General features: G+C 40.6%; 2 protein-coding genes across 8 annotated transcripts; one reads left to right on the top strand and one right to left on the bottom strand.

The window, feature by feature from the left end:
- Positions 1-148: 148 nt before the first annotated feature.
- hpn (hepsin) lies at positions 149-15137 on the top strand. 4 transcript variants are annotated; one of them, XM_020091018.2, is made up of 14 exons: positions 149-287; positions 399-438; positions 1427-1544; positions 7308-7415; positions 7544-7585; positions 8271-8400; positions 8554-8673; positions 8769-8809; positions 9945-10110; positions 10356-10543; positions 11867-11962; positions 12223-12365; positions 12542-12706; positions 13356-14922. In XM_020091018.2, the coding sequence occupies exons 3-14, from the start codon at positions 1508-1510 to the stop codon at positions 13398-13400; spliced, it is 1281 nt and encodes a 426-aa protein (XP_019946577.1). In that variant the 5' UTR covers positions 149-287; positions 399-438; positions 1427-1507; the 3' UTR covers positions 13401-14922. The 4 variants fall into 4 exon arrangements, 2 of the variants coding, with proteins under 2 accessions (XP_019946577.1, XP_069393016.1); XM_069536915.1 differs by having other exon boundaries at positions 1386-1544; XR_011245839.1 differs by lacking the exon at positions 149-287 and having other exon boundaries at positions 293-438; positions 13356-13658; positions 13741-15137.
- On the bottom strand, positions 14171-22335 carry LOC109631943 (carcinoembryonic antigen-related cell adhesion molecule 6-like). Of its 4 annotated transcripts, none has more exons than XM_069536911.1 (11): positions 22159-22335; positions 22018-22063; positions 21571-21906; positions 21259-21477; positions 19862-20140; positions 18724-19014; positions 18545-18623; positions 17599-17629; positions 16469-16600; positions 16290-16375; positions 14171-15536 (listed from the first exon to the last, which is right to left on the bottom strand). In XM_069536911.1, the coding sequence occupies exons 1-11, from the start codon at positions 22249-22251 to the stop codon at positions 15476-15478; spliced, it is 1653 nt and encodes a 550-aa protein (XP_069393012.1). In that variant the 5' UTR covers positions 22252-22335; the 3' UTR covers positions 14171-15475. The 4 variants fall into 4 exon arrangements, with proteins under 4 accessions (XP_069393012.1, XP_069393013.1, XP_019946578.2 ...); XM_069536912.1 differs by having other exon boundaries at positions 16469-16597; XM_020091019.2 differs by lacking the exon at positions 19862-20140.
- Between the last annotated feature and the right edge of the window lie 4 nt (positions 22336-22339).

Raw genomic sequence — 22339 nt, 5'->3', positions numbered from 1 at the left:
GTGCGCACAGCTCTCGTGCGCGCTCTTGTCCAGCCAGAAGCGTGACGTGACGTCACTGCTGCCCCTCCAGTCTGCGCAGCTGACCACTCACACCACACACACACACACACACTCACGATCCCAGCGACAAACTGCGGATAAAGTCGGACTAACTTGTGTTTCACCTGCTCCAGTGGTTCCAGATGTTTCTGTGTGTTCTCCTAGAAGCGGGCGCAGGTGGCTTTGGTTGAAGGAAAGAGTCCAAACTGTCGCTGAAAACTCTTCCTCTGTGTCTTTCTTTCTCTGCGGTCAGTAACCTTGGACGAGAGACAATAGGGATTCACTGAAAACTGGGATTTACCTGTGGTGGCCTCTTTTCCATTTTTTGGGAATAAGTTTGATTGTTTCTTTTTTCCAAGAAAAGAAAAATAAATACAATCTGAGGAGAAGAAAAGACAGGTGAGTCACTTAAAGAGTGTATTTCAGCAGTCTCTGATTTATTTCCTGCTCTAACATTAGTTTCATGATTATAGGCAGGTTTTACACTGTGCTGCTGTTAATCTAGATTAGATCTGATGTTAATCTCGATCTGTTAAAGTCATAGTTAAAAGTTGAACCTGTTAAATGAGTCAGTCTACATTAACCTGATGGAGCATATGGGCTACTAATGTGATATGAATAGCTAAGAGCTAAATGACTAAATATTATAGTTTCTAATTACTCAGTTCATTCACAACAGGTTAGGAGACAGGAAAGGATGCATCTGAATTTCTTCAAAAGAAAGTGCACATGTCTCATGTGACTTCATGTTTCCAGGACACTGAGTTCTCTAACTGTTTTAACTTGTGCTGAGGCTGAACAAAACATTCAGCTCACTTGTATATGGAGTTATATGTGATTAGATGTGTACGTGTGATTTAGATACAAATTATAGGAAAAGACAAAGACACAAGTTATTCATTGAGAATGCGTTAGAGAGGAGTGAGCCCTTGAGTGTGTGTGTGTGTGTGTGTGTGTTTGTGTGTGTGTGCTTGTCCATATATCTTTGTGAGTACCACTTTGAGCATAGACCTTTTACAGACATTTTAGCCTATCCTCACTGTTCACAAAGCTGTTTGAGGGCTAACACATGACTTTTGGGTTAGAATTAGGTTAAGGTTAGGGTAAGGGGCTAAGGAATGTATTGTGTCAATGATTGTCCTCTGAAACATAACTGTCAAAATACTGATATCTGTTTACTACGATTGTATACTTTAAATATATAAGGAATATTATTCGGAAGAAGGGTTAGTATAGGTTTTATAAAAAAGATAGTGAAAGTAGTCCTTCCACTTCACATTATCAATGGTATTCAAATGCTCTCTTATTTTTCTTTCTGTGTATCGCTCCATTAATGGGGGCTTTAGGGACTATTGGATTGTTGATATTGTTCTCCTGCCCTGAGGAGTCAGGAGAGAAGGAGGGAGTAAGGAAGGAACGGAAGAAGGACGGAAGAAGACTGATCATCATTGCTGTCCACTGTGTACAGATGTATGTTGAGAAAGTTGTAACTGAGGGGAAGATGGGTGAGTGCACATTTTACAAACACAGTTCTCTCTCTCTCTCTCTCTCTCTCTCTCTCACACACACACACACACACACACACATACACACACACATGCAGCTGTGCTGGAAATGCCATAGCTCACGCTGCCCGTTCTCTGTATTTGGGAGCAGACATTAGTCCACTTGACAGTTAACTATTAACAGATTTGTACAAAGTTGGCTGACCATCTCTCTGATTCTCTCTTCATTTATTTTAGAGATTTGTCATTCAGCCTGAAAAACATTTACTTATATTGGTTGTAATATTTTCTCTTTAATAAAAACAGAGATGTCTGAATCCAAATAGAAATATGATAGTGATGATGATACGTGGGGCCAGAAATGACCAGATACAACTCATTTGCATTAAAAACTACATAGAGAGTTTAAATTCACTAGTTTGGGGTTTTATTTTGATCTGCACCAAATTGCACACCCTCATAAATATCAGTCCTGTCATCAATATCTATTAATTATTCTGAGAATAGAAGAAAATGTTAAAAAAAGTGAAAAAAAAAAATCTTGGCTCTGCCCCCTGCTCCAGACGTACATCCAAACCGAATGGATTCTTTCTTCCATCTTCCACAACATTTTGTGGAAATCTGTCCAGGAGTTTTTCCATAATCTTCCAAAAATATCAAACATTTAGATGAATACACAACCTCCTTGTTGGAGGTAACAACACACTCATGTAACCCACTGTGCCCACTTCACAATATACAACTCTCCTACTTCATTTTAACACTGCACCCCCATCAGCATCAATGAAACATCAAAACAGAAAACCCAGAGAAGACACATCTGTCCTCCTGTTGGTTGCCATTTGTTTGAATGCAGTGTTGTGGTGTTGTGGTGTTGATGTGCGGGTCAAACACTTTGGCAGCTTTATGGTTCCTAATGAGTTTACTGCAAATTATATGATTGCTTTATAGAAGGAAAGATAAGATGAGTTGCTGCTGATAGAAAGCTTGTGTGTCACTTTGCACTGTGAAACTACTTTTTCCTATTGTGACACGCTTTTATTTTTAACACAGATTTAAAACGTTACTGAGAAAATGCTTCAAGTCCGCCTAACACGTTTTAACCCTGTTCCACAACACAATAAGTACCCACCTTACATTGCAGAGCCAAACTGAATGTTGCTACCATGAAGTCAGCAGCCTCCCATTAAGCGAAGTCCTCAGAAGAAAACTGATATCATGTCAACATAATCCAATCTCATCGGCATTTCTTCTTGGTCATTCAATGTCCTCGTTGTGCTGTGACTTACTCTCTGTCTGAACGTGGCCGGCTTGATGTTTAACGGTTTCTGTAGCCTGACTCCGAGTCCACCCAGATGCAGTGAATCACAATGTTTCTTTGGTGTGTGTAATTACAGGAGAAACACAGTCTAGTCAAGGAGTGGCACATGTGGCGAGGCTTGTTTTGTGTACGTCTGTGCTTATGTTAGATTAGGGGAGACATCAGTTTCAGAAACAAGTTGTATTTACCTTCAGTTGCGACACGCTCAAATGCAATGCACGTGTGAACGAATGCAGCAACACAAATATGCACACTCACACAAAGGCTATCACAAACAGTATTTTTCTAATTCGGCTAATATTTACTGCACACTACGATTGTGTTTATTTTACAGTTTTCCATCAGGGCAACCACTACAAGTGTGCGTCATTGCTTATGTTGTGCCTTCATCTTTATGAATGTGAGGTCTGCTTCATCCCAGCCCACCACACCTAGAAACATTTGGTAGGTTCTTGTTTAAAGGTGGTTCTGGTTTGGGTCATTTAAGTTTAACAGTAGTTTTGTAATGTGTTTCCTCAAAGTCCAAATGTCAGTCCATGATAACACAGTGGATGCTGACTGTGCAGTTGAGAGTGGAGTGGATCAGGAGACATAACAAACATAAAAATAGCATTTTAAGAATGAACTTTAATGCTTAACTTTATGCCAACTCATATAACAACAACAGCTACAGGTCAAAAGATCTATTTCCATGACAACTGAATAAACTATCAAAAGAGTTGGTTAAGAAACTTAGTGCGCAGACCTTGAGTACAATAAAAGACTAACACTCAGAGAAAAGGGCTTCAGAGGGTTTGCCACAGAGAAATAACAAAGCAAGCAAAGTCTCCTCATTTCTGTTTTAAATACACCATGTGTTGTCTCTGCATTTTGGTCTGGGGCAGGGCGTGGACGACCACGCATCTCATCTGGTGCACAGCTGCTTCTTTTTACCCACCCTGAGATGCTACAGTAGGCGGGTGCAATGCATGCTAAGCTCAGGGTTTCCCTTGCAACATCCCACAGAAAGAAGAAATGACTCACCGAACCTTTTCCACTCTGCTGCATGTGGCTGCACATATGACTCATGGGTGAGGGTAGAAATAACAGAATATATGTTATGTGCAGCATGTGGATATGTCACATATGATGTCACCTAATGATGAATGTGCACCTCTCATGCCAGCTCTGTTTATCGGAGTGGCCACAAGCCATGGCAACAACAGATCCAGTCACACTATGGGTACGACCGCAATATGTCCAGAATGCTTTGAGTGAATTTCGAGTGACTGTAGCTACTTTCAGACATGCACTGAACTCCGGATAATCTCCTGACATTCTGAGGAGGGGCTACGTGTGAGAATGCAAAAGTCAGAGTTCAAGGCCCTGGACTTTCTGCACTGTCTTACCAACCGCTTATAATTCTGGATCATGTGCTAATCAACCCCTGTGAGAAAACAGCAGGAGATCCTTAAGAGGAGTCATTGCCAGTGGTGAGCGCATTGGTGACGTTTCTAAATCAATACGAATACGTCAGGATGATAAAGTGAGACAGTGTTTGGTGATCAGGGCCGACACCAGTGTCTTTATGCTGTTAACAGTATGATATGATTTATATAATCCTGCTTCCTGTATGCTCACCTTAACACTCCGGGGATGTCTGTGTTGTTGTGATTGCGTCTGACAATCGGCGTCCTTCATATGTGAAAGGCCCCATAGTTGGGACATTCTTCAGAGTTAAGAATACTGCTTTAATAACTGCTTTTTACAAAAAATTCATACAAAGTGGAAAATAAACATTTGTAATTTATTATGGCGTTCCACTGACGTTGTTGTTGCACGTCATAATCCTGTTCCAATGATGTAATTACACGTAGTGTCCAAAAGTGTTGTTTTCTTTAGCTGATGAGCTCACTCTAAAGTCATCTACATAGAACATTGGAAAGTAGAGGTTAGTGAATGAGTGGGTGACTTCTGACACAGCCTTAAAGTCTCTTCTCCATTGTTGAAATTTCTTCCTTGTATCTTATAGTGTTTTCATTCAAGTTATTGGCTACACTACCCCCCCATGATTTCCTGTGATACTTCTAAGTTTAGTCTGTTTCATCCATATCCGTAATCGTTGAGAAAACAGTACAGACGGCAGTGTTGTTATCTACTGCTTAGCATAAATGTGCCTCGACAACACCTCGAAAGAATCCTTGAAACATTTGGCATAAATGTTCAAATAAAAAGTCTTGTATGACTCTTGAGAAAGAAATGTGTCATTTGTCATCGTCTTAACAGAATTGTGTGTTGCCACACTGAAACTCACACACACACACCCACATATAGGAGAAGGAGAAGTGGACACAATAGAGTGCTTGTTCTGCCCGGCAATGTGAGAAGGAAGAGGACTGTGTGGGTGTAGGAGAGAGGGGAAGAAAGAGGAGGAAAAAAGTTTAAGAAGAAAGACGAGTGGACAGCATGAGGGTTGGTGCTGAACCTGAGAGGAGTGGAGGAAATCTGGGGTATTTCTCAGAAATCACAATCTAATGAACAGATCCCTCTGGTAATATGTCCAGTGGATGTCAGACATTGATCAGAAGATCACTAAATATTTCCTTTGTTCACTTTTTCTGCCTGAATTGTCTTCATCTCTCTGAGTCCTCGTTGTTAATCAGAGTTTTAAAGTCCAAGGAACAATAACGCCATTGTCACACTGAGTGCAAGTCTGCAAGGGAAGCGTAACGGAAGGAGGGAAGGAGAGAGGACAGGTATGGAAGTGGAGGAGGAGCAAACAGGAGGCACAAAGAGGGGAGTTGTGGCAGGAGGGAGGAGAAGAAAAGATGGAGCGTTTAAAAAGAAGAATACAAACAATCGAGAGACAGGTAGAGGTGGGCAGGAAGCGGCTGTGGTGCAGAGGAGAGGGAGCAGATTTGAGGAGATAGCGGAGAAGAAGGTTGAGGTTGGATCCACTTCAGTCTTCAAGACACATACATAAACTTACATGGATTGTTCTTGTTCGAAACCACTTGTATGGTTGAAATATTTAACATGTTTCCTATGAATATTTTTATTCTAAATGTCAAAGTTCCATCAAAACATTTGAATGTTTAATTAATATTTCCCCCCCTGCAGAAAATAGGAAAGAGAGGCATGTGAGAGAGGAGGGAAAATGTTGGAGGCAGGATGGAAACTGTGCATGTACACAGTTTTGATAAGGAGGACTTGTATACTAACAGTATCTCCAGCTGTTTCCCGCCTCACAGATGAACGGTATTACTGTTACAGTCCTGACCGTCTCATAGGGAACAGAATATCCAGTCAAAGTCAGGACACCTCTCTTGCTTTTCTAGAACAAATACTTACTGATGCAGGCTTTCTTGATTTAAATCTCTCTCCTAAGTTTTTTTGACTGCAGGAAAATCACAGGTTGAAATATCAAAGCGAATGATGGCTGAATTCCATTTAGTCTCATTTGGGTTATTGGGTTTTTATTCCCTATCACACAGCTAACTGGGACACTTGAATATATTGCACCAATGGTTGAAGTTGTTTGCAGCATCTGTGCTTTTTCTACATTTTCAAAACAAAATACATTAATGTCTTCATGACAAACACAATGGGTTCTCTCATGCTCTGTACTGCATCCTTCCACCAAGTTTCATGGTAATTTGTTCAGTAGTTTGTGCTTAATCCTGCTAACTAACAAACAGACAAACAAACAAACAAACAAGAAACACAACCTCCTTGGTAATGATGGTAAATGAGTAGTAAGCTATAGTACTATAGTAAGCCATTATAGTCAGCCAGCACACATGATATGAGGGTTTATTACTGTTCATATTTATGCCTGTGTATTTTATCAGGTTTGCAATGAACCATGTGTTTTAACACTAAGCTGTGGGTCAAGTTGACAAATTGTGCTCAGAGCAGTGGACAACAAGGCAGAAAAAAACACTGAGAGCAACACACGCCGGTGGACACACACAGGACAGACATGGCACGGACATGGTTTGTTCTTGCCCGGCGGAGAAGTGCTTTAGACTTTAGACTATTGATTGAATCAATGTCACTTGTACTTTTCAGCCTGTGCCAGAAAATATGCTGCATGCCCCTTCACATTGGGACACTGAGCGGAAACTGTCCATTTTTGCTGATGTTTGTTGTAGGGTGGTTGAGTCCAAAACATAGAGCCACAATCACAGAGCAGCAGTCAGGACTTTTGCTTTGTATTATCTTGTCAAACATCTGCATGCTTACATAAATATGAGCAGAACACAGTTAATGTCATTGTTGTTATATTTCATCTCTTAAGTCTTCTCTTCAGCTTTGCATGTTTATGAAATTGTGAAATGTATGAAATGTTAAAAGGCTTGTGAGCTGCTGCTGCTGCTGCTGCATGTGTGCATTCATGTGTGTGTCTCTGAGTACAGGCACTCCATGTTCACTAACGTGTCTGTGTGGGGGTGTGTCTGCAGGGAGCAAGGGAATCTCTCTGACCTGTGTGTTGACCCCCTGCCGGGTGATCGGAGCATGCGTGACGCTGATAATCTTGGGAGCCATTGGAGCAGCCGTTTGGGCCGTAGGTTAGACCACATGCTCTTACACATTAGACACACAATCTATATTCTAATAAATCTGATGATTAAAAGTCTTTTGTTATTCCCTGTCGTACATTGCACTGATGCCCACTGTGTATATTACTCTTCTGCAGTTGTGTATTGTACGATGGAGGAAGACACAGGCCTGTATGATGGTGAGTATGAGAGGACATGCTGATGGTTTCAAAGATGAGAATAGATTTCTAATATGTAGCGTTACATCAGATTTTAAGCTTTGGTATAACTAGATTGGCCATTTACACAGCATATTGCATATACATATATTGAGATCAGAGATAGAGCACGTACACAGGTTCTGCAAACTACTCACAACGATATTCATTGATTGAAGTGATGAAAGATCACCCCCCTAAATTTGATTCATGAATTTATTTGCACAAAAAAAACAGCTGTTCATAGATAATCGCGCTCTACAGATGTTGGATTTTGTTTGAAATAAAGATCTTTTTTAATAAAGGTCTTGCGAAATTTACAAAAATGTGAAAAATTGCAGTCAAAATGTTAAAGACAGTGAAAAAAAACTTCATCTGCAACCTGATCCTGATCCACACTAAAACTGAATGAATTCTCTCTGACCCAATCCTCATCCTTTCACTAAATGTTGTGGTAATCCATTAAATCGTTTTTCTTGAGTGAAACCCTGCTAATCCACAGACAAACCAACAGAGATGAAAACATAACCTCTTTGGTAGAGGTGATAAAAATCCAATGTCACTAGGATGAGTCACAGTTAATAACTATATGTGACAGGCAAACGGGAGTGTGTGTGATTTTTTTACTAAACTTGTTTTGTAATTAAACCCATATCACTCCCTGCAGTTCAGGTCAATTCTGCCGACCAACGTCTCAGAGTCTTCGATCCCACACAGAGGAGGTGGCTTCAGGTGTGTTCCTCCTCAGCCAATGAGCTGCTTGCTGGTATCAGCTGTGAAGAAGTGGGCTTTGTCAGGTGAGATATATTATTCTTATCATGTGAATGTAGTAACATTTAGCATGAATTTGATAGGTGTCAGTTTAGGGGTTAATGCAAAGTCCTAATAATGATAGTTGTGTGTGTGTGTGTGTGTGTGTGTGTGTGTGTGTGTGTGTATGTGTGTTTCAGTGTGGCTAATTACTCAGTCACATCGGTGCCAGAGGCTAGTGGAGATCCCGGAGAGTTCTTCTGTGTCAGACAGGAAGAGCTCAGCTACGGCAAGAAAATCAAAGACTCGTTGTTCCCATGGTAACAAACACCTGTCTGTCTGTCTGTCTGGTCCGCCACCTGTCTTACAGCAGTCTAACACTGGCTGTTACTGACGCTGTGTGTCTGTGTTTCAGTGACTGTGAGAGCAGGGAGGTTCTCACTCTGCTGTGCCAAGGTAAGAGTTCTCTGTGACACAGTGGTTCGATTAAAGCTATAGGGCTGGTTATTCTGGAAAGGTGAGCAGACTACACTTGAGAAATGCAATGCAACACACAGTGCACACGACTGCTCGGTGCAGAATTACCAACCCCACCTTTAACACTGAATAGGTGTTGAGATGAGAGGTTGAGATCAGTGTCACTGATCGTTTACATCCGGCTCTCATCATTTCCAAAGCCTGCATCACACTTTTATTAACTCCACCAAGGAGGTTTTGCTTCCATCTGCATCTGTTAATTTGTTTGTTAGGGGTGAGACATGACCCGAGGAGGAACCCATCACATTTTGTTGCAGATCTGAATCATCTGAATTTTTTTTTCACTTTCTATAACATTGCAAGAGACTTGAGATTGCAAACAGCTGAAAATGTTGCTGATGTGTTAAAGGGGTCAAGTGAAGACAGAGAACATTAAAAGGCTGATGTCCTTTTTTATTTGATGTTTAAATACATTTAAAAAAAATCTTTTGTAACAAGGATGGCTGAATTACGGAGGAGAAAAAAGAAAAAGAAACGTATCTCGTGCGCACAAGAAAGTATGTCGCGAGCACGAGAAAGTATCTCGCGAGCACGGGAAGGTATCCCGTGCGCACATGAAAGTATCCCGTACGCACGCGAAAGTATCTCGTGCGCACGAGATAGTTTTCTGGTGCGCACGAAAAAGTATCTCGTTAAGCACATGTAGTTGACCGTACGCCTGTGCTCATTAAGATCATTAGCATCAAAGAATGGCTGCAGAAGTGGACTTATTCTCTTTTCTGAAAACGCGAAATATACCTGGCATGCAATACTTTCACGTGCTCACGGGATACTTTCTCGTGCTCGCGACATACTTTCTTGTGCGCACGAGATACGTTTCTTTTTTTTTTTTTCTCCCATGCCCCTTTAGGGGCTCCGTACTGAATGGCTATTTCTAATTGCATTTAAATTTGATCTATTTCTGGAAACCATCTGAGGACCCCCCTCTCAGTGTCTTGCTACCCACTGGGGGTCCCGATCCCAAGTTTGGGAACCACTGATATACCATATGTTAAATAGTTTCACATTTTACCCATGAATTTATTTTATTTTCCTCTCCTCTCCTCATCGGCAGACTGTGGCAGGCGTAGTTTTGCAGCAGACCGTATAGTCGGTGGTGTGGATGCCAGGCAGGGCAACTGGCCTTGGCAGGTCAGCTTACAGTACGATGGAGTTCATCAGTGTGGTGGATCAATCATCTCGAACCGCTGGATTGTCTCTGCTGCTCACTGCTTCCTCGAGTACGTGACAGAGCTGCATAAGACACAGAAATGAAAGCTCCATCATGTTTGAGATAACAATTTTATTAAGTTTTAATAACAGGATCTGTATCAATGTAAATAATTTAGTAATAAGTAGCATGTCCTGACTCTAACATGAAAGAATGTCTGCTCCATCTGTGTGTGAGGTGGGGTATTTGTGTGTGGACAGCTGAAACAACTCTGAGACATTGTCGCCTCCTCCCCTGTCGCTCCTCCTACACTAGACGGCGCTTTGTGAACCGATGGCGTGTGCTGCTGGGCTCCATCTATAACAAACCATCCAACGCCATCACAGCGGAGGTGAAGACCATCGTTTATCACAGCAGCTACCTGCCCTCTGTAGATGCTAACATTGATGACAACAGCAGGGACATCGCCGTTCTGGCCCTCACTCAACCGCTTACTTTTACTGGTAAGACACACACACATACGCACACACACACACGGAGGGACAGAAACAGAGACACACAGTCACCATGTAATGAGCCTGTTTTAGGTTTCCTAATTCCTCCAGGACAAAAGTTATTTCATCCAACATAATTACATCAGTTATGAACCGGATACAACCAGTTGCTCTTATTACTTTAACACTGATGCACTTCCTTTCTGCCCTGGAATCCCCGGTCTCCTTTAATAAAAGATGTTGTCTGTCTTCTCCTAATATTAATGAAAAAAGGACCAACTCATGTCATGCACAGCGATCTTACTGTAATACTGAGTGTTTGTGCACTCATGTAATGCTTGTGTCCTTTTACACTTTGTAAAGGACACATAACAAGCAGTGTATCAACAGGTCCGGTCTGACATCTAGTGTTTGGTGTTCATACTTACAACCACAGCGGTTGTCAACAGTGTCATGCCGAATTTATTCATGAAATCACCTTTGACTTAGACAGATATTGTCCACAGTTTAAACACAGGGGCCAATTACATGATTCAGTAAGGTGAGCATTTAAGTCTTTGCTTGTTAACTGTTAGCTCTATAGCTTTCAGCAAAGCCACACATTATTGAATATATTTTCAAAAATGTTCCTTGTTCAAGCACGTTGTGTTCTTCTAAAAATCTTAGAAAATAAAAATTCTTAACAAATTATCATAGTGATTGTAAATAAGTTATTAGTTTTTTAAAGATCACTTACAGGTAAGGGGCAGTTCAGGGGCCAATCAGATTGCAGAAGGGACCAGTGCTGCTGTGTTCAGCAACAGTCCTTCTCAGTGAAAAGTCTTCAGTAGTCAAGGCCTCATTTTATTACAACTTAATACAAGGACACAATTGGCTGGAACCCATTTAGCTGCACGGCTATTTATCAAACTTACAACTGAGTGTTTTTTATAAATCGTAGACTGGAAAAAATGATGCTAAAATATCCCAGATGCAAATTCTGTCATCCTGCGCATTTGGAACCACAGTCTGTGCAGTAGAGATTGTGGTTGGGAGCTGTTGTAGCGACTAGTTAGTCTCAGCTGTCAATCATGATGTTTCACCCTGTATTTAGCATCATTTAACTAATTAAAACTAAACTTACTGGAAAATGAGCAAAATATGAATGACAGAGACCGTCTTTGAGAAAAAATCTTTTGATGTGTACTTTGACTTTTCAGTTGGGTCCATATATTATCTGCTAAATGGAGGAGGCAGGGTTTATAACCTATACTGCAGCTGATGGTTCAGTATTATCATACACACGTTTGCTTGTATCTTAAGACACAGAATATGTTTGTGTGTTTTCGGTAGAATACATCCAGCCTATTTGCCTGCCAGCATACGGTCAAAGACTGATAGACGGACAGATGGGAACTGTGACGGGCTGGGGAAACGTTGGGTACTACGGTGAGTCTGCAGCTGTATCATCATAAACTGCAGAAAATCATTTAATGACAGTATTGATTTCTTTAAATGAAAAATGAAAAAATGTATTGAAACAAATTCATTAGCTTTTCAGTGTATATTTTGATTTAAATAAATACATAGAAAGATGAAAATAAAGTGATAAAGTCTTTACTGAAAACAGATACTGAAGAAGCAGATTCATATATTGGTGTTTATATTCTGTAGTATTGTTGGTTTCACTAGGGATGTTTGACTCGCAGGTCATCTAGCAGACGTCCTCCAAGAAGTGAGCGTCCCCATCATCAGTGACGCTGTCTGTAACGCTCCCGATTACTACGACAATCAGATCACCTCCAGCATGTTCTGTGCTGGTTATGAGAAAGGAGGCACTGACGCCTGCCAGGTCAGAGTGTGCATGTGTTCATGTGGTTTCTAATCAGGGAACCATATTCTCAGATATGTCCTCATGTGTGTATCAACTTTATTTAATCTATAATGTACTATCTGATGAATATATCCCATTTCTGTCAATGCAAAGGCACTGTGTGTGTAATCTGCTAACACCATATGTGGTTTCAGGGAGACAGTGGCGGTCCCTTTGTGGCGGAGGACTGTCTATCTAAGAGCAGCCGCTATCGTCTTCTGGGTGTGGTGAGCTGGGGAACAGGCTGTGCCATGCCAAAGAAACCTGGCGTCTACACCAGAGTGTCCCGGTTTCTGCCGTGGATATCCACCGCCATGAGGGTGAGAGGCTGGATGCTTTGTAGTTTATTGTGTTGTTATTATGCCAAATAAAGTCATAGGGATAATAATACTCAGGTTATCTATAAACCACTCACCACCAGTGTATGGACATTTCCCAGACTTCCACATGCAAACACAAGCAGTCTGTAGATTAATGGTGTGAAATTCATGTGAAAGTAGAGTTTCTGTTTGTTTGGCCTGTGCCAGTGATGCTGGTTGCAATTTCCTTTCTGAAACTGTAAAAGAGATTTGCAGCAAGTAAAGACAAGTGCAGGACTCAGTCCACCCTGTGGACCCAGTCCAACCCTGACGATGCTGCTGTTCACCACTTTATTCAAAGTTCAGTGAAGCACACCTCAGTACGTAGAAACTCAAACTGGAGAATCAGTTGTCAGTGCCTCATGCTCCAACTCTTCGTTGGTATCTCAGCCGCTGCTGCTACAGAACGGTGGTGACCTGTTCATTTAAACTTAAGTTATTGAATGCATCGCGTCTTCAGTTTGACCTGCAGCTTGACCCAGTTGTCTACCACTGCTTTAGTAATTAGATAGATATAATCTGGTTTATCTGCTTTAACACTTTTATAGCCACGAGAACAGCATGATCAACAGAAGACAAGCTGATATTTACTCTCACCTCTCTCCTTCAGAACTATCACAACTCACCAGGGGTTCACAAATTGGCCCGGCCATGAGATCACTGCTCCTACTTTTCTACTTTTTCTACACTGAGACGACAACATGGACAGAACCTGTTGATGTCAAAGGGATGTGTTACAATGGAGGGTCTTGAACGCTGCGATGTTCCTCTTGTATCAAAGGATTTTTCCACTACTTTTCCACATGGTAAAATGTTTGCCAATATCATACTGCTTAAGAGAGCAGTCAAGCAGCCACATTTTGGGACAGTTACACTGTTTTTTAATCATTAGTTCAAGCACAAATGATCAAGGGCTCAGATTTGAGGAGAAAGTTGTCTCTCATTATGACGAGTGAAGAGGTGACCATGCAAGCAAATGTTAAATAAGTCCCAAGAAGCAAAAATCATATAAAAGGAAGCTTGTTCGCCAAAATAAAAGCCCAGCAGAGTATCACCAGAGTTCCTACGGATGACGTCTGTGGGTCAAAACCTTCAGGCAGCCATTCACAGCAAAGGACTTTCCACAAAATGTTAGATATGTAGATACGTATCACACGTATTCCTCCAATTTCTTTCTAACCTGTAAACTTTGCCTGCTGTGTGTTTAAAGGTCTTTATCTCCCCCACAGTTCTTTCTATGTTGATGTGAACCTTCTCAGATATAAGCTGAGACATAGCACCTTAATGTTATAAGATCCATGATTTTATTTCACTTGAATATCCCGAGCCTGAAGACTAACAACTGTCCAAATACAGCGATCTGGAATAAAGTTTTGTATATAAACACAGACAGAGCTCTTTAAGAGACAGGAAATAAAGTTACAATCAAACTTTATGAATTTTATTAATAAAAAACAAAAAGTGAAATAATATAAGACTTAAGATTCCTGCTGTGTAGAACATAATGAGATCATTTTCTGAAATGGCTTTTTCAATCAGAAACAAGTTAGTTTAATGTTTGAGCTAAACAGCAGTTACATTAATGAAGTCTTGTAAAGAGTCAGGTCTGTCTTCAATATTCTTGGTGTAATTACAAGGATTCATACAATAAGATTGGAAAGATTTTAAAGATCACGTGCAGCCTCAGCACTTTCTAAACTTTTACACTGTGAAACACAAAGACACAGACAGTGTCAGTGATGCAGGAGTAATTCCAGCTGATCAGTCTTATTTCAAAAAATTACAAATTTTTACACTGTAGAATTGACATTTTGTAATAAACTTGTGTGCTGAATGCAGTATGTGTGTATATGCAGTAGCCTGACTTCATCATGGATAATTATTCATACAAGATTTAAATCTTTACCAAATTTCCATGTTTGCATTTTGCTTTATTTTGTAAATATTAGTCAGTGAATATTCACGTCTTGTTTATGTAGATGTTTTTGTCTGACACAGATCTTATTGCCAAGCGTGCAATAACCACATCAATCATCTTCTCGTGAAATAGATCTTTTAGTACGTAGTAGAGAAGACTTTACTGTACCTCTGAGTACCTGTAGCTAACACTGTGTGTGTGTCCTGCACCTGGCCTGAATAAAGAATGGGATGTGAGCACTAATAACTCAATTTGAACCGTTTGTGGGATGTTTGCTCCTGACTTAACAGATTGTAATGTGATTTAAACTAATCCGACATAGAAACCACTTGACAACTGTATGATGCATGTCAATGCATCACATGAAGGCCCGAGCTACACACCACCCTTCCCTCCTTTAAAATAAAATGAATGTACAGTATGTGTGCATTTATAGCAAATGTGATATGAGAAATAAATATTGTAAGATGTAAATTGTTGCATTGAGTATTGTATTGAAGTCTTAATTAAAAGCAACTTGCCCACAGTTACTGTGACTTTATTACACAGTAACTGTGGGCACGTCTCTAAGCTGCTGCACATATAATAATAATAATAATAATAATCGCTGTGGTAGCTTTATCAAAAATAGTCCAATTATATGAAATACCTACTTCAGTAAGTGTAACTGTACAAATAAACAAAAGAACTAAACCTGCAGGAACACAGTGTTATAATAAAAACATCATAAAACCAAAGAATGAATAAAAGGTATTTTCAGTCTTTTAACAAACACTGGGCTGCAGACTGTTGTTCTTGTATTCACATCTGGATCAGCTTGATTGAACCAGAGTCGAGTAGATCACAGAATCATTAGTTTCTCCTGCTGTGGCCCTGAGGAGAAAATGATGATATTAATTAGCGGGTGGTACTGTGTCTATTCCATGGTAACACATCATTGTTAATAGATGTGAGGGTAGAATTCCTTAAATGTTTAGAAGCAGGGGTTCTCAAAATGGGTCCGGGGCCACTAGGGGTCTTTGAGGAGTTGTAGGGCGTCCCCAGCAGAAAGGGGAAATGTTTTTTGCACTATAATTTCACCCATAAGTAACACACTTTGACAATATATGAGAATTTGGTCCTGGATGTCATACCCCTTCTGGAAATAAATCTAAAAATCCTGTCAAATTGGGTTCAGTCATTGTTGATGTTCTTCATTACACGGGGCATCTATTGGACTTCTGTCCATCCTGGGAGAGGGATCCCTCATGTGTGTCTCCCTCTGAGGTTTCTTAGTTTATTCCCCCTGTCAATAGATTGTTTTTGGTAGTTTTTCATTACTCTTGCTGAGAGTTAAGAACAGAGGATGTCACACCTTGTTGAGCCCTATGAGACAAATTGTGATCTATGAATATGGGCGATATTATAGAAGTAATTTCCACTCATCACCTCAGTTGCTGTAAGGTCCTGGCTATAGTTCAAAAATGTTTTATTTGTCTCTGTGACAGTCAAAGGTTTTATTTCATAACTTGGTCATTTAAGACTGTACAGTAACACTGACTGAAAACTACAGACATCATTAGACTCGACCGACAGTGAATAATAGATTATGAGGTGTGATGTTGAATGTTTGGCCGGTGAACCTACCTGGACTCTTCTGGAGCTCTGCTCTTGTTTCTGGGTTTGCTGGTCACTGTTGTGTAGATAAGTTCAGCTTCAACAGAAAAGGGAACCTGAATGGTTGAAAATATAATTTGATAGCCTGAAAATATATTGTGTTGTATCTTCTGCATTTGCACATTCATGTTCGTGTTCACCACATTTACGTTATGTTTGTGGTGTGTGTTCCTCGGATGCGAGGACGATCTCTGGATGTTGGCGTAAACAGCGTCCTGCTGAACTTCTGTGGCTGAAGAACTCAAGCCCTCTCCAATAATCCTGGAGCCGAACACAGTCTGCTACAGGAGACAAAAGGCAGATTAGGTTTTCCTTCATAGGTGCATTTTGGGTACTCATAACCCTCGTTCTGTCTCCACTAAAATTGTGTTACGCTAAAATAAGGTTAGGAATAAAAAAACATTCTAATAAAGAAAACACCTCAGGAAATGAATTCAATATTTCTTTTTTACATTTTTTAACCTAAAAGCCAAGGAGATCATGTTTCTTCCTGTTTGTTTGTTTATTTTTCAAACAAATATTTCCATAAAATTTAGTGGAAGGATTTGACATGAGCCAAGAAAGATTCCTTTTAATATTGGTGCCTATTCAGACAAAGGGGCAAATTGTTTCACTTGATCTAACATTGCAATATAGGGCTTTATTTTTCCCCCCACATTTTCACTAGTTTCCCAGGGAACATTTCATGAATCTTGATCAAAATCAGGCATACTTAGAACATCGATATCTATGAGTGTGTGTTGGTGCAGCTTGATTTAGGGGACTGTTGGGCCTCGAAGGTATGTGCTCTACTGAGTGCTTCCTTTGCCAAGGAAGGTTTGTTTGTCTGCCTGCTGGTTAACTGAATAACTACTGGACGGATCCGCATGAAACTTGGTGGAAGAATATAGCACTTGTCTGGGAAGAACCCATTAAAGTTTGGTGCAGATCCGGATAAAGGGGAAGATTCAGGAATTAAAAATATTTGTTTTAACATTACGAGACCGGGCAGTTCTTTTTACATTTTCCCAAGCAGGGAATAATTTATGGATCTCATCTTGATGAAAAAAATCTGGCATATTTAGGGGAGCGATATTTATGAGCGGGTGCAATTTGCTACAGATCCAAATAAAAATCTGGATCTACTGAATTTACATGTGGTTTCATGAGATGACTCATGCCTATTTTTTATCTGTGTTACTGCTTGAATGGGAGGTCGAACTTTCCACTGACTTTTGATTAATTGACAGTCAATCAAGTTCAGATGGGTTATTTGAGGACTTTATTTAAATGCACTCACTTTTTCCGCTGCATGGGTTCTTTGCTTTTTCCTGTCAAAAAAACAACAACAACAAACAAACCCACATTTGTTAGCACATTCACAGCATATCTCTCTTGCTTGTTTATCAATCCTGTGGCTTCACATTTCAAAGAAGTTGTTTTGTAATAATGGGAAACACAGCAGCAGCAGGATATTTCAATAAACCACACACACACACATTTTTACTGACTGCCTGTTTTGCTAAAGGTTCAGCATCATAAATATGATATAAAGAGATGTACATAAACGGCAGTAACCCTAACCCTAACCCGTGGGCACCAGGTAGCCCCCAAGGACCACATGAGTAGCCCGCAGGCCTGTTCTAAAAATAACACAACTCACCAGTGAGCTGCGTCTAAAATTTGATATGCGTTTCTAATTAAATTTAATTATTTACTTTTTATACTGTCAAATTTGTATTCCATATTGAAGTTGACTATTGACTATGATTTGTTAAAAGGGTTCGTCAGTGGCTCGTGAAAATGGGACATTTTTCTTATGAAATGTTGTAGAAGTGATCATCTGAAAATGTTAACAATGGCTGAGATTAATAGAAATAAAGTGTTGAATATTGACATGATCTGTTTCCCACCTTGTTAAGTCATTGTTGATAATTATTGTGAGAAATCATTAACGTGATCAGTGTCTTCACATAGATGAGTATCATTTATCATTTATAATAATATATAACTAAAGAGTGTATCAAACTGGTAGCCCTTCGTATGACTCAGTACCCATGAAGTAGCTCTCAGTTTCAAAAAGGTTGGTGACCCCTGGTCTAGACCCTCTAGACCCTGGAATTCCTGTCCTACGTTCTGCTCCACCCCCTTCTAATCCTGATGATCACACACGGGTCTAAAACGCCCAAAGACTTAATGTTCACGTTTGTTAATAACGTTGATTGAACTGTCATTCATTGACTCACCAGTACAAAAGAAGTGCTACCACAAGAATCACCAAAACAACGACTCCTACTCCGGCTATGATCTGGTGCGTCTGGCTGCCTGAGGAGGAGCACACAGTAGGGTTAGAAAGGAGGAAGACAAACCTGACCCCTTCTCTGTGGAACACAATGATGAAGTTTTATTTTTTAGTTGCACAAACCGTGGTCCTCTCTAATCATGGTCAGTAGCATCTCAGCTGAGTTGTCTTCCCCCACACTGTTCCTGGCCCGGCAGAGGTAGAGTCCAGTGTGCGACGCCGTCATAGAGGGAAGAGACAGCACTTGTCCCCCACCCACCTGGAGCACTGTGCTGGAGCTGGAAGAGTCTGTCCTCTTGAACCAGGTGTAGTTGTCGGCTGCAGGGTTGGCCTCACTGCTGCAGGTCAGATTCACACTGCTGCCTTCAGCAGGTTGTTGAGGATCCACTGAAACTGACACGTTCATTGGGCCGTCTGAGAACAAGGACAAACAGCGCATGTGGAATGATGAGACAATAGACAAATCTTAAATCGGAGAGTCTCATGATTGAAGAAATTATCAAAAGATGTTTGAAGAGTAACGGGAGACAAAAGATTTACACTTTTTCTTGTGAGATGGATGTATTCACCTCTTCAGACCTCAAGGAATATTTCAAATAGAAAAAACTCTCTTTGTTTGAGCTGCTCACAACTCTGACTAGAGCCTGTGATAAGGGGCCATAATGTGAAGGAATCTCAAGTAACACACGTGTTGAGCATCTTCAGCTGAAGAACGCTCATTTTTCTTGCACCTCTTAAATTATTCATTTCTGTTCAAAATTGTCAGGCTCATACAAAACATTTTCTCCAAAAGGTGACAATTTCTTCCTGGCATAATCTCTATTCTAATCAGGTTAATCTGTTGAAGTTCTTTTCTCCTGTAGGCTGGTCAGGTTGATGTACATGTGGTCATGTGTAAACATAAATCAACATGGACATTTTAAAGCACTTCCTCCCCCTCAGAGCCTTTTACATTGTTTCCTGTCAAGACTCTTTCACACATCCTAATAATTCACATGTGCAGACTGGAGCAATATTGAAACTGAGGAAGTAGATAACTGAGAATTTCCAACTGTGCCATTTGTCACTTTAAAGGCTGACACAACATGAGAATAAAAATATCTATCTATCTATCTATCTATCTATCTATCTATCTATCTATCTATCTATCTATCTATCTATCTATCTATCTATCTATCTATCTACCTATCTATCTACCTATCTATCTAAGAAACACATACATGAGACCAGATGTCTCAGTGCAGCATGTCTTCACACTCACACTGGACCTCAAGGTGAATGTGGGTTGAGTTTATCAGGTCATCTCCCATCCAGCTAATGTTGTTCCAGGCCTGACATTGGTACAGCCCACTGTCTCTGGGCTGCAGGTCAGAGATGGTGTGTTTCTGCCCTGAACTGATAAACTGTCTGTCCCTATACAGGCTGTATCCTCTCTGCGTCACAGGCGGGTTGGCATCACTGCTGCAGGTGAAAGTCACTGAACTTCCTTTGACAACGTCTCCTGGTGGACTCACCAACAGTGTTACTCTCTTTGGAGCATCTGATAGAAAGAGCATCAGGTATTTTAGCCACGCAGAGCAGACAAAGAAATGAAGTCAGGACATCATGACTGAGTATTAGAGTAAATAAACTCTCAATGATACAACAATATTCCTGGGTATTTTCTTACCTATGTTGGAGGGATATTAAGTTACAAAAAAAACATGAATCAACACTACATTCTAATTCTAAGTTATTATTTGTCTTTCTCTAATTTTATTTATCTCAAAGTATATCATGTACTCTATATTGTTGTGTAATGTTCAGGTCTTTATTGTGCTAGAGGAAATTATTTTTTAGTCCCACAGTCTGAATAAAAGGAACCTGTCTCTACTACCCTTTCATTATGTCCATGCACCTGACACCAAAAGTTCTTTACAACTAAATAAACCTCATTCCTGCAGACTGTGACGTAGACTGTTCAGGGGAATCCAGCCGCTAACTGTGGCCACTCATAGAATTCACTGACTCAATGGTAGAGTAGCTAGAATGGTGAATGTTGGATGGACTGCATATACTGTATATACCTCTTTTCTCAATTTAGAACCTCACACTACAGCACCACCTGTTTCATCTGCACAGCCATCAGGGGTTATTAGTGGTTCACTATATTACCAAAAGACACTTTTAGCATGCGGACCTGAGGAGACAGGGATCGATCGACCTTCTGGTTAGTGGACTACCCACTCTGCCTCCTGAGCAACAGTTTAAAATGCGTCTTTTTGGCTCTGAGGTAAAACTGCAAAACTGTATCCCTGTAACCGAGCAATAGGCCATCGCCAGTGAAGGAGATTCTGTTTAGTTCTTTTTCGCCGGTGTGTCACGTTTGACATCACAAATGTGCCAAAAACGCAGGCGCTCTCTCACCCTATTGTCTGCCAAATTAACTCATTCACCCGGTTGCACATTTCCATCACTGCTGATCAGAGCTGATAAAACCAGTGTCGACTGCAGAGTCATTAGACCCCGGAGTGAATAAGTGAATACCAATGCTGGATGTTACTGGATGTTATTAGTGGGTTTGTTGACCAGTGGAAATGAGGCTTTACATAGAATGATGCCAGGTGTGCTGTGGGAAAAAGCTTACAAATTGAGATAAAGTGTTAATAGTGTACTTACACTGAACATTCAGAGTCACAGAGTTGGATCTGACTGTCTCTTGTCCCTGGACAGCACAGAAGTACGTCCCAGCATCCTCTCTACTGGCCTTTACTGGTTTGGGCACAGGCCGTCCTTCTTTTAACCAGGAAATGGTTGTATGTGCACATCCAGACACACAGGTCAGGTTGACATCATCACCCTCTTTCACAGTGCTCGGATTTATGACAGCGGTTAACTCTGGTCCAGGTACAGAAAAGGAAAAAAAACAATTTCACTAAAAAAAAAAAAATTCATGAGAAGACTATACATTTTCAATTATTTTGTTATTACCTTTAACATTCAAATTAGCATGGGTTTTGCTTGTCCATCTGTCTGATGTTGTCACAAATCCAAAATGGTATAGTCCCTCATCAGCGAGTTGGACATTGTTGATCTTTAGATTGCAGTTACTATTTTTGTCACCCACGTATTTAAAGTCCCGGGGTGAAAAGAGACGAGAGAGGGGATACAGCCTCCTTTGGCCTTGGATAGATAGGGCTTTATACCAGTCCACTCTAGTGACTCTTTGACCAGAAGGGTAGTCATAGCTGCACTTCATAACTACTGACGTCCCTTTCAAAGCACACTGATTTTCAAAGGTCACGCTCCAATATCCACTCCAAACACCTTCAGGCAAAAATGATGAAAAATACACGAGTTAAATTTGGTTGTAGCTGCAGTTCTCACAGGTGTGGATAACATCCAAAACGCTACAATTGTGTGTTGTCATTTCCTTACCTGGCATAATAAGGATCATCAGCATCCAACTTTCCATCATCAAAATCTGCTTGGAACATGATGATTCAAAACACGATCATTACTTTACCTTCTGGTGAACGCACAATGTCAAAAAAGGGTATATTATGTCAAAGTACTCACCCGCTGAAGCAAACAGACTGAGTGCTTGTTGTTCATTTTGTGGAGTGAAAAGCAGAAGTGGGGAGGTGTCACCACACTGCTTCCTGTCATCATCAAACATTCAGTGTGCTGATTACATAAAGTGGGAAAGTCTTCACGATGTGTTCAGGGTCCTGCATCACACCAATGCAAAAAGAAGTTT

Source organism: Paralichthys olivaceus, chromosome 13 (genome assembly GCF_024713975.1).
Source record: "Paralichthys olivaceus isolate ysfri-2021 chromosome 13, ASM2471397v2, whole genome shotgun sequence".
NCBI classification, from domain to species: domain Eukaryota; kingdom Metazoa; phylum Chordata; class Actinopteri; order Pleuronectiformes; family Paralichthyidae; genus Paralichthys; species Paralichthys olivaceus.
Note: the sequence above shows the minus strand (reverse complement) of the source record. Positions and strands in the feature narration are given on the sequence as shown.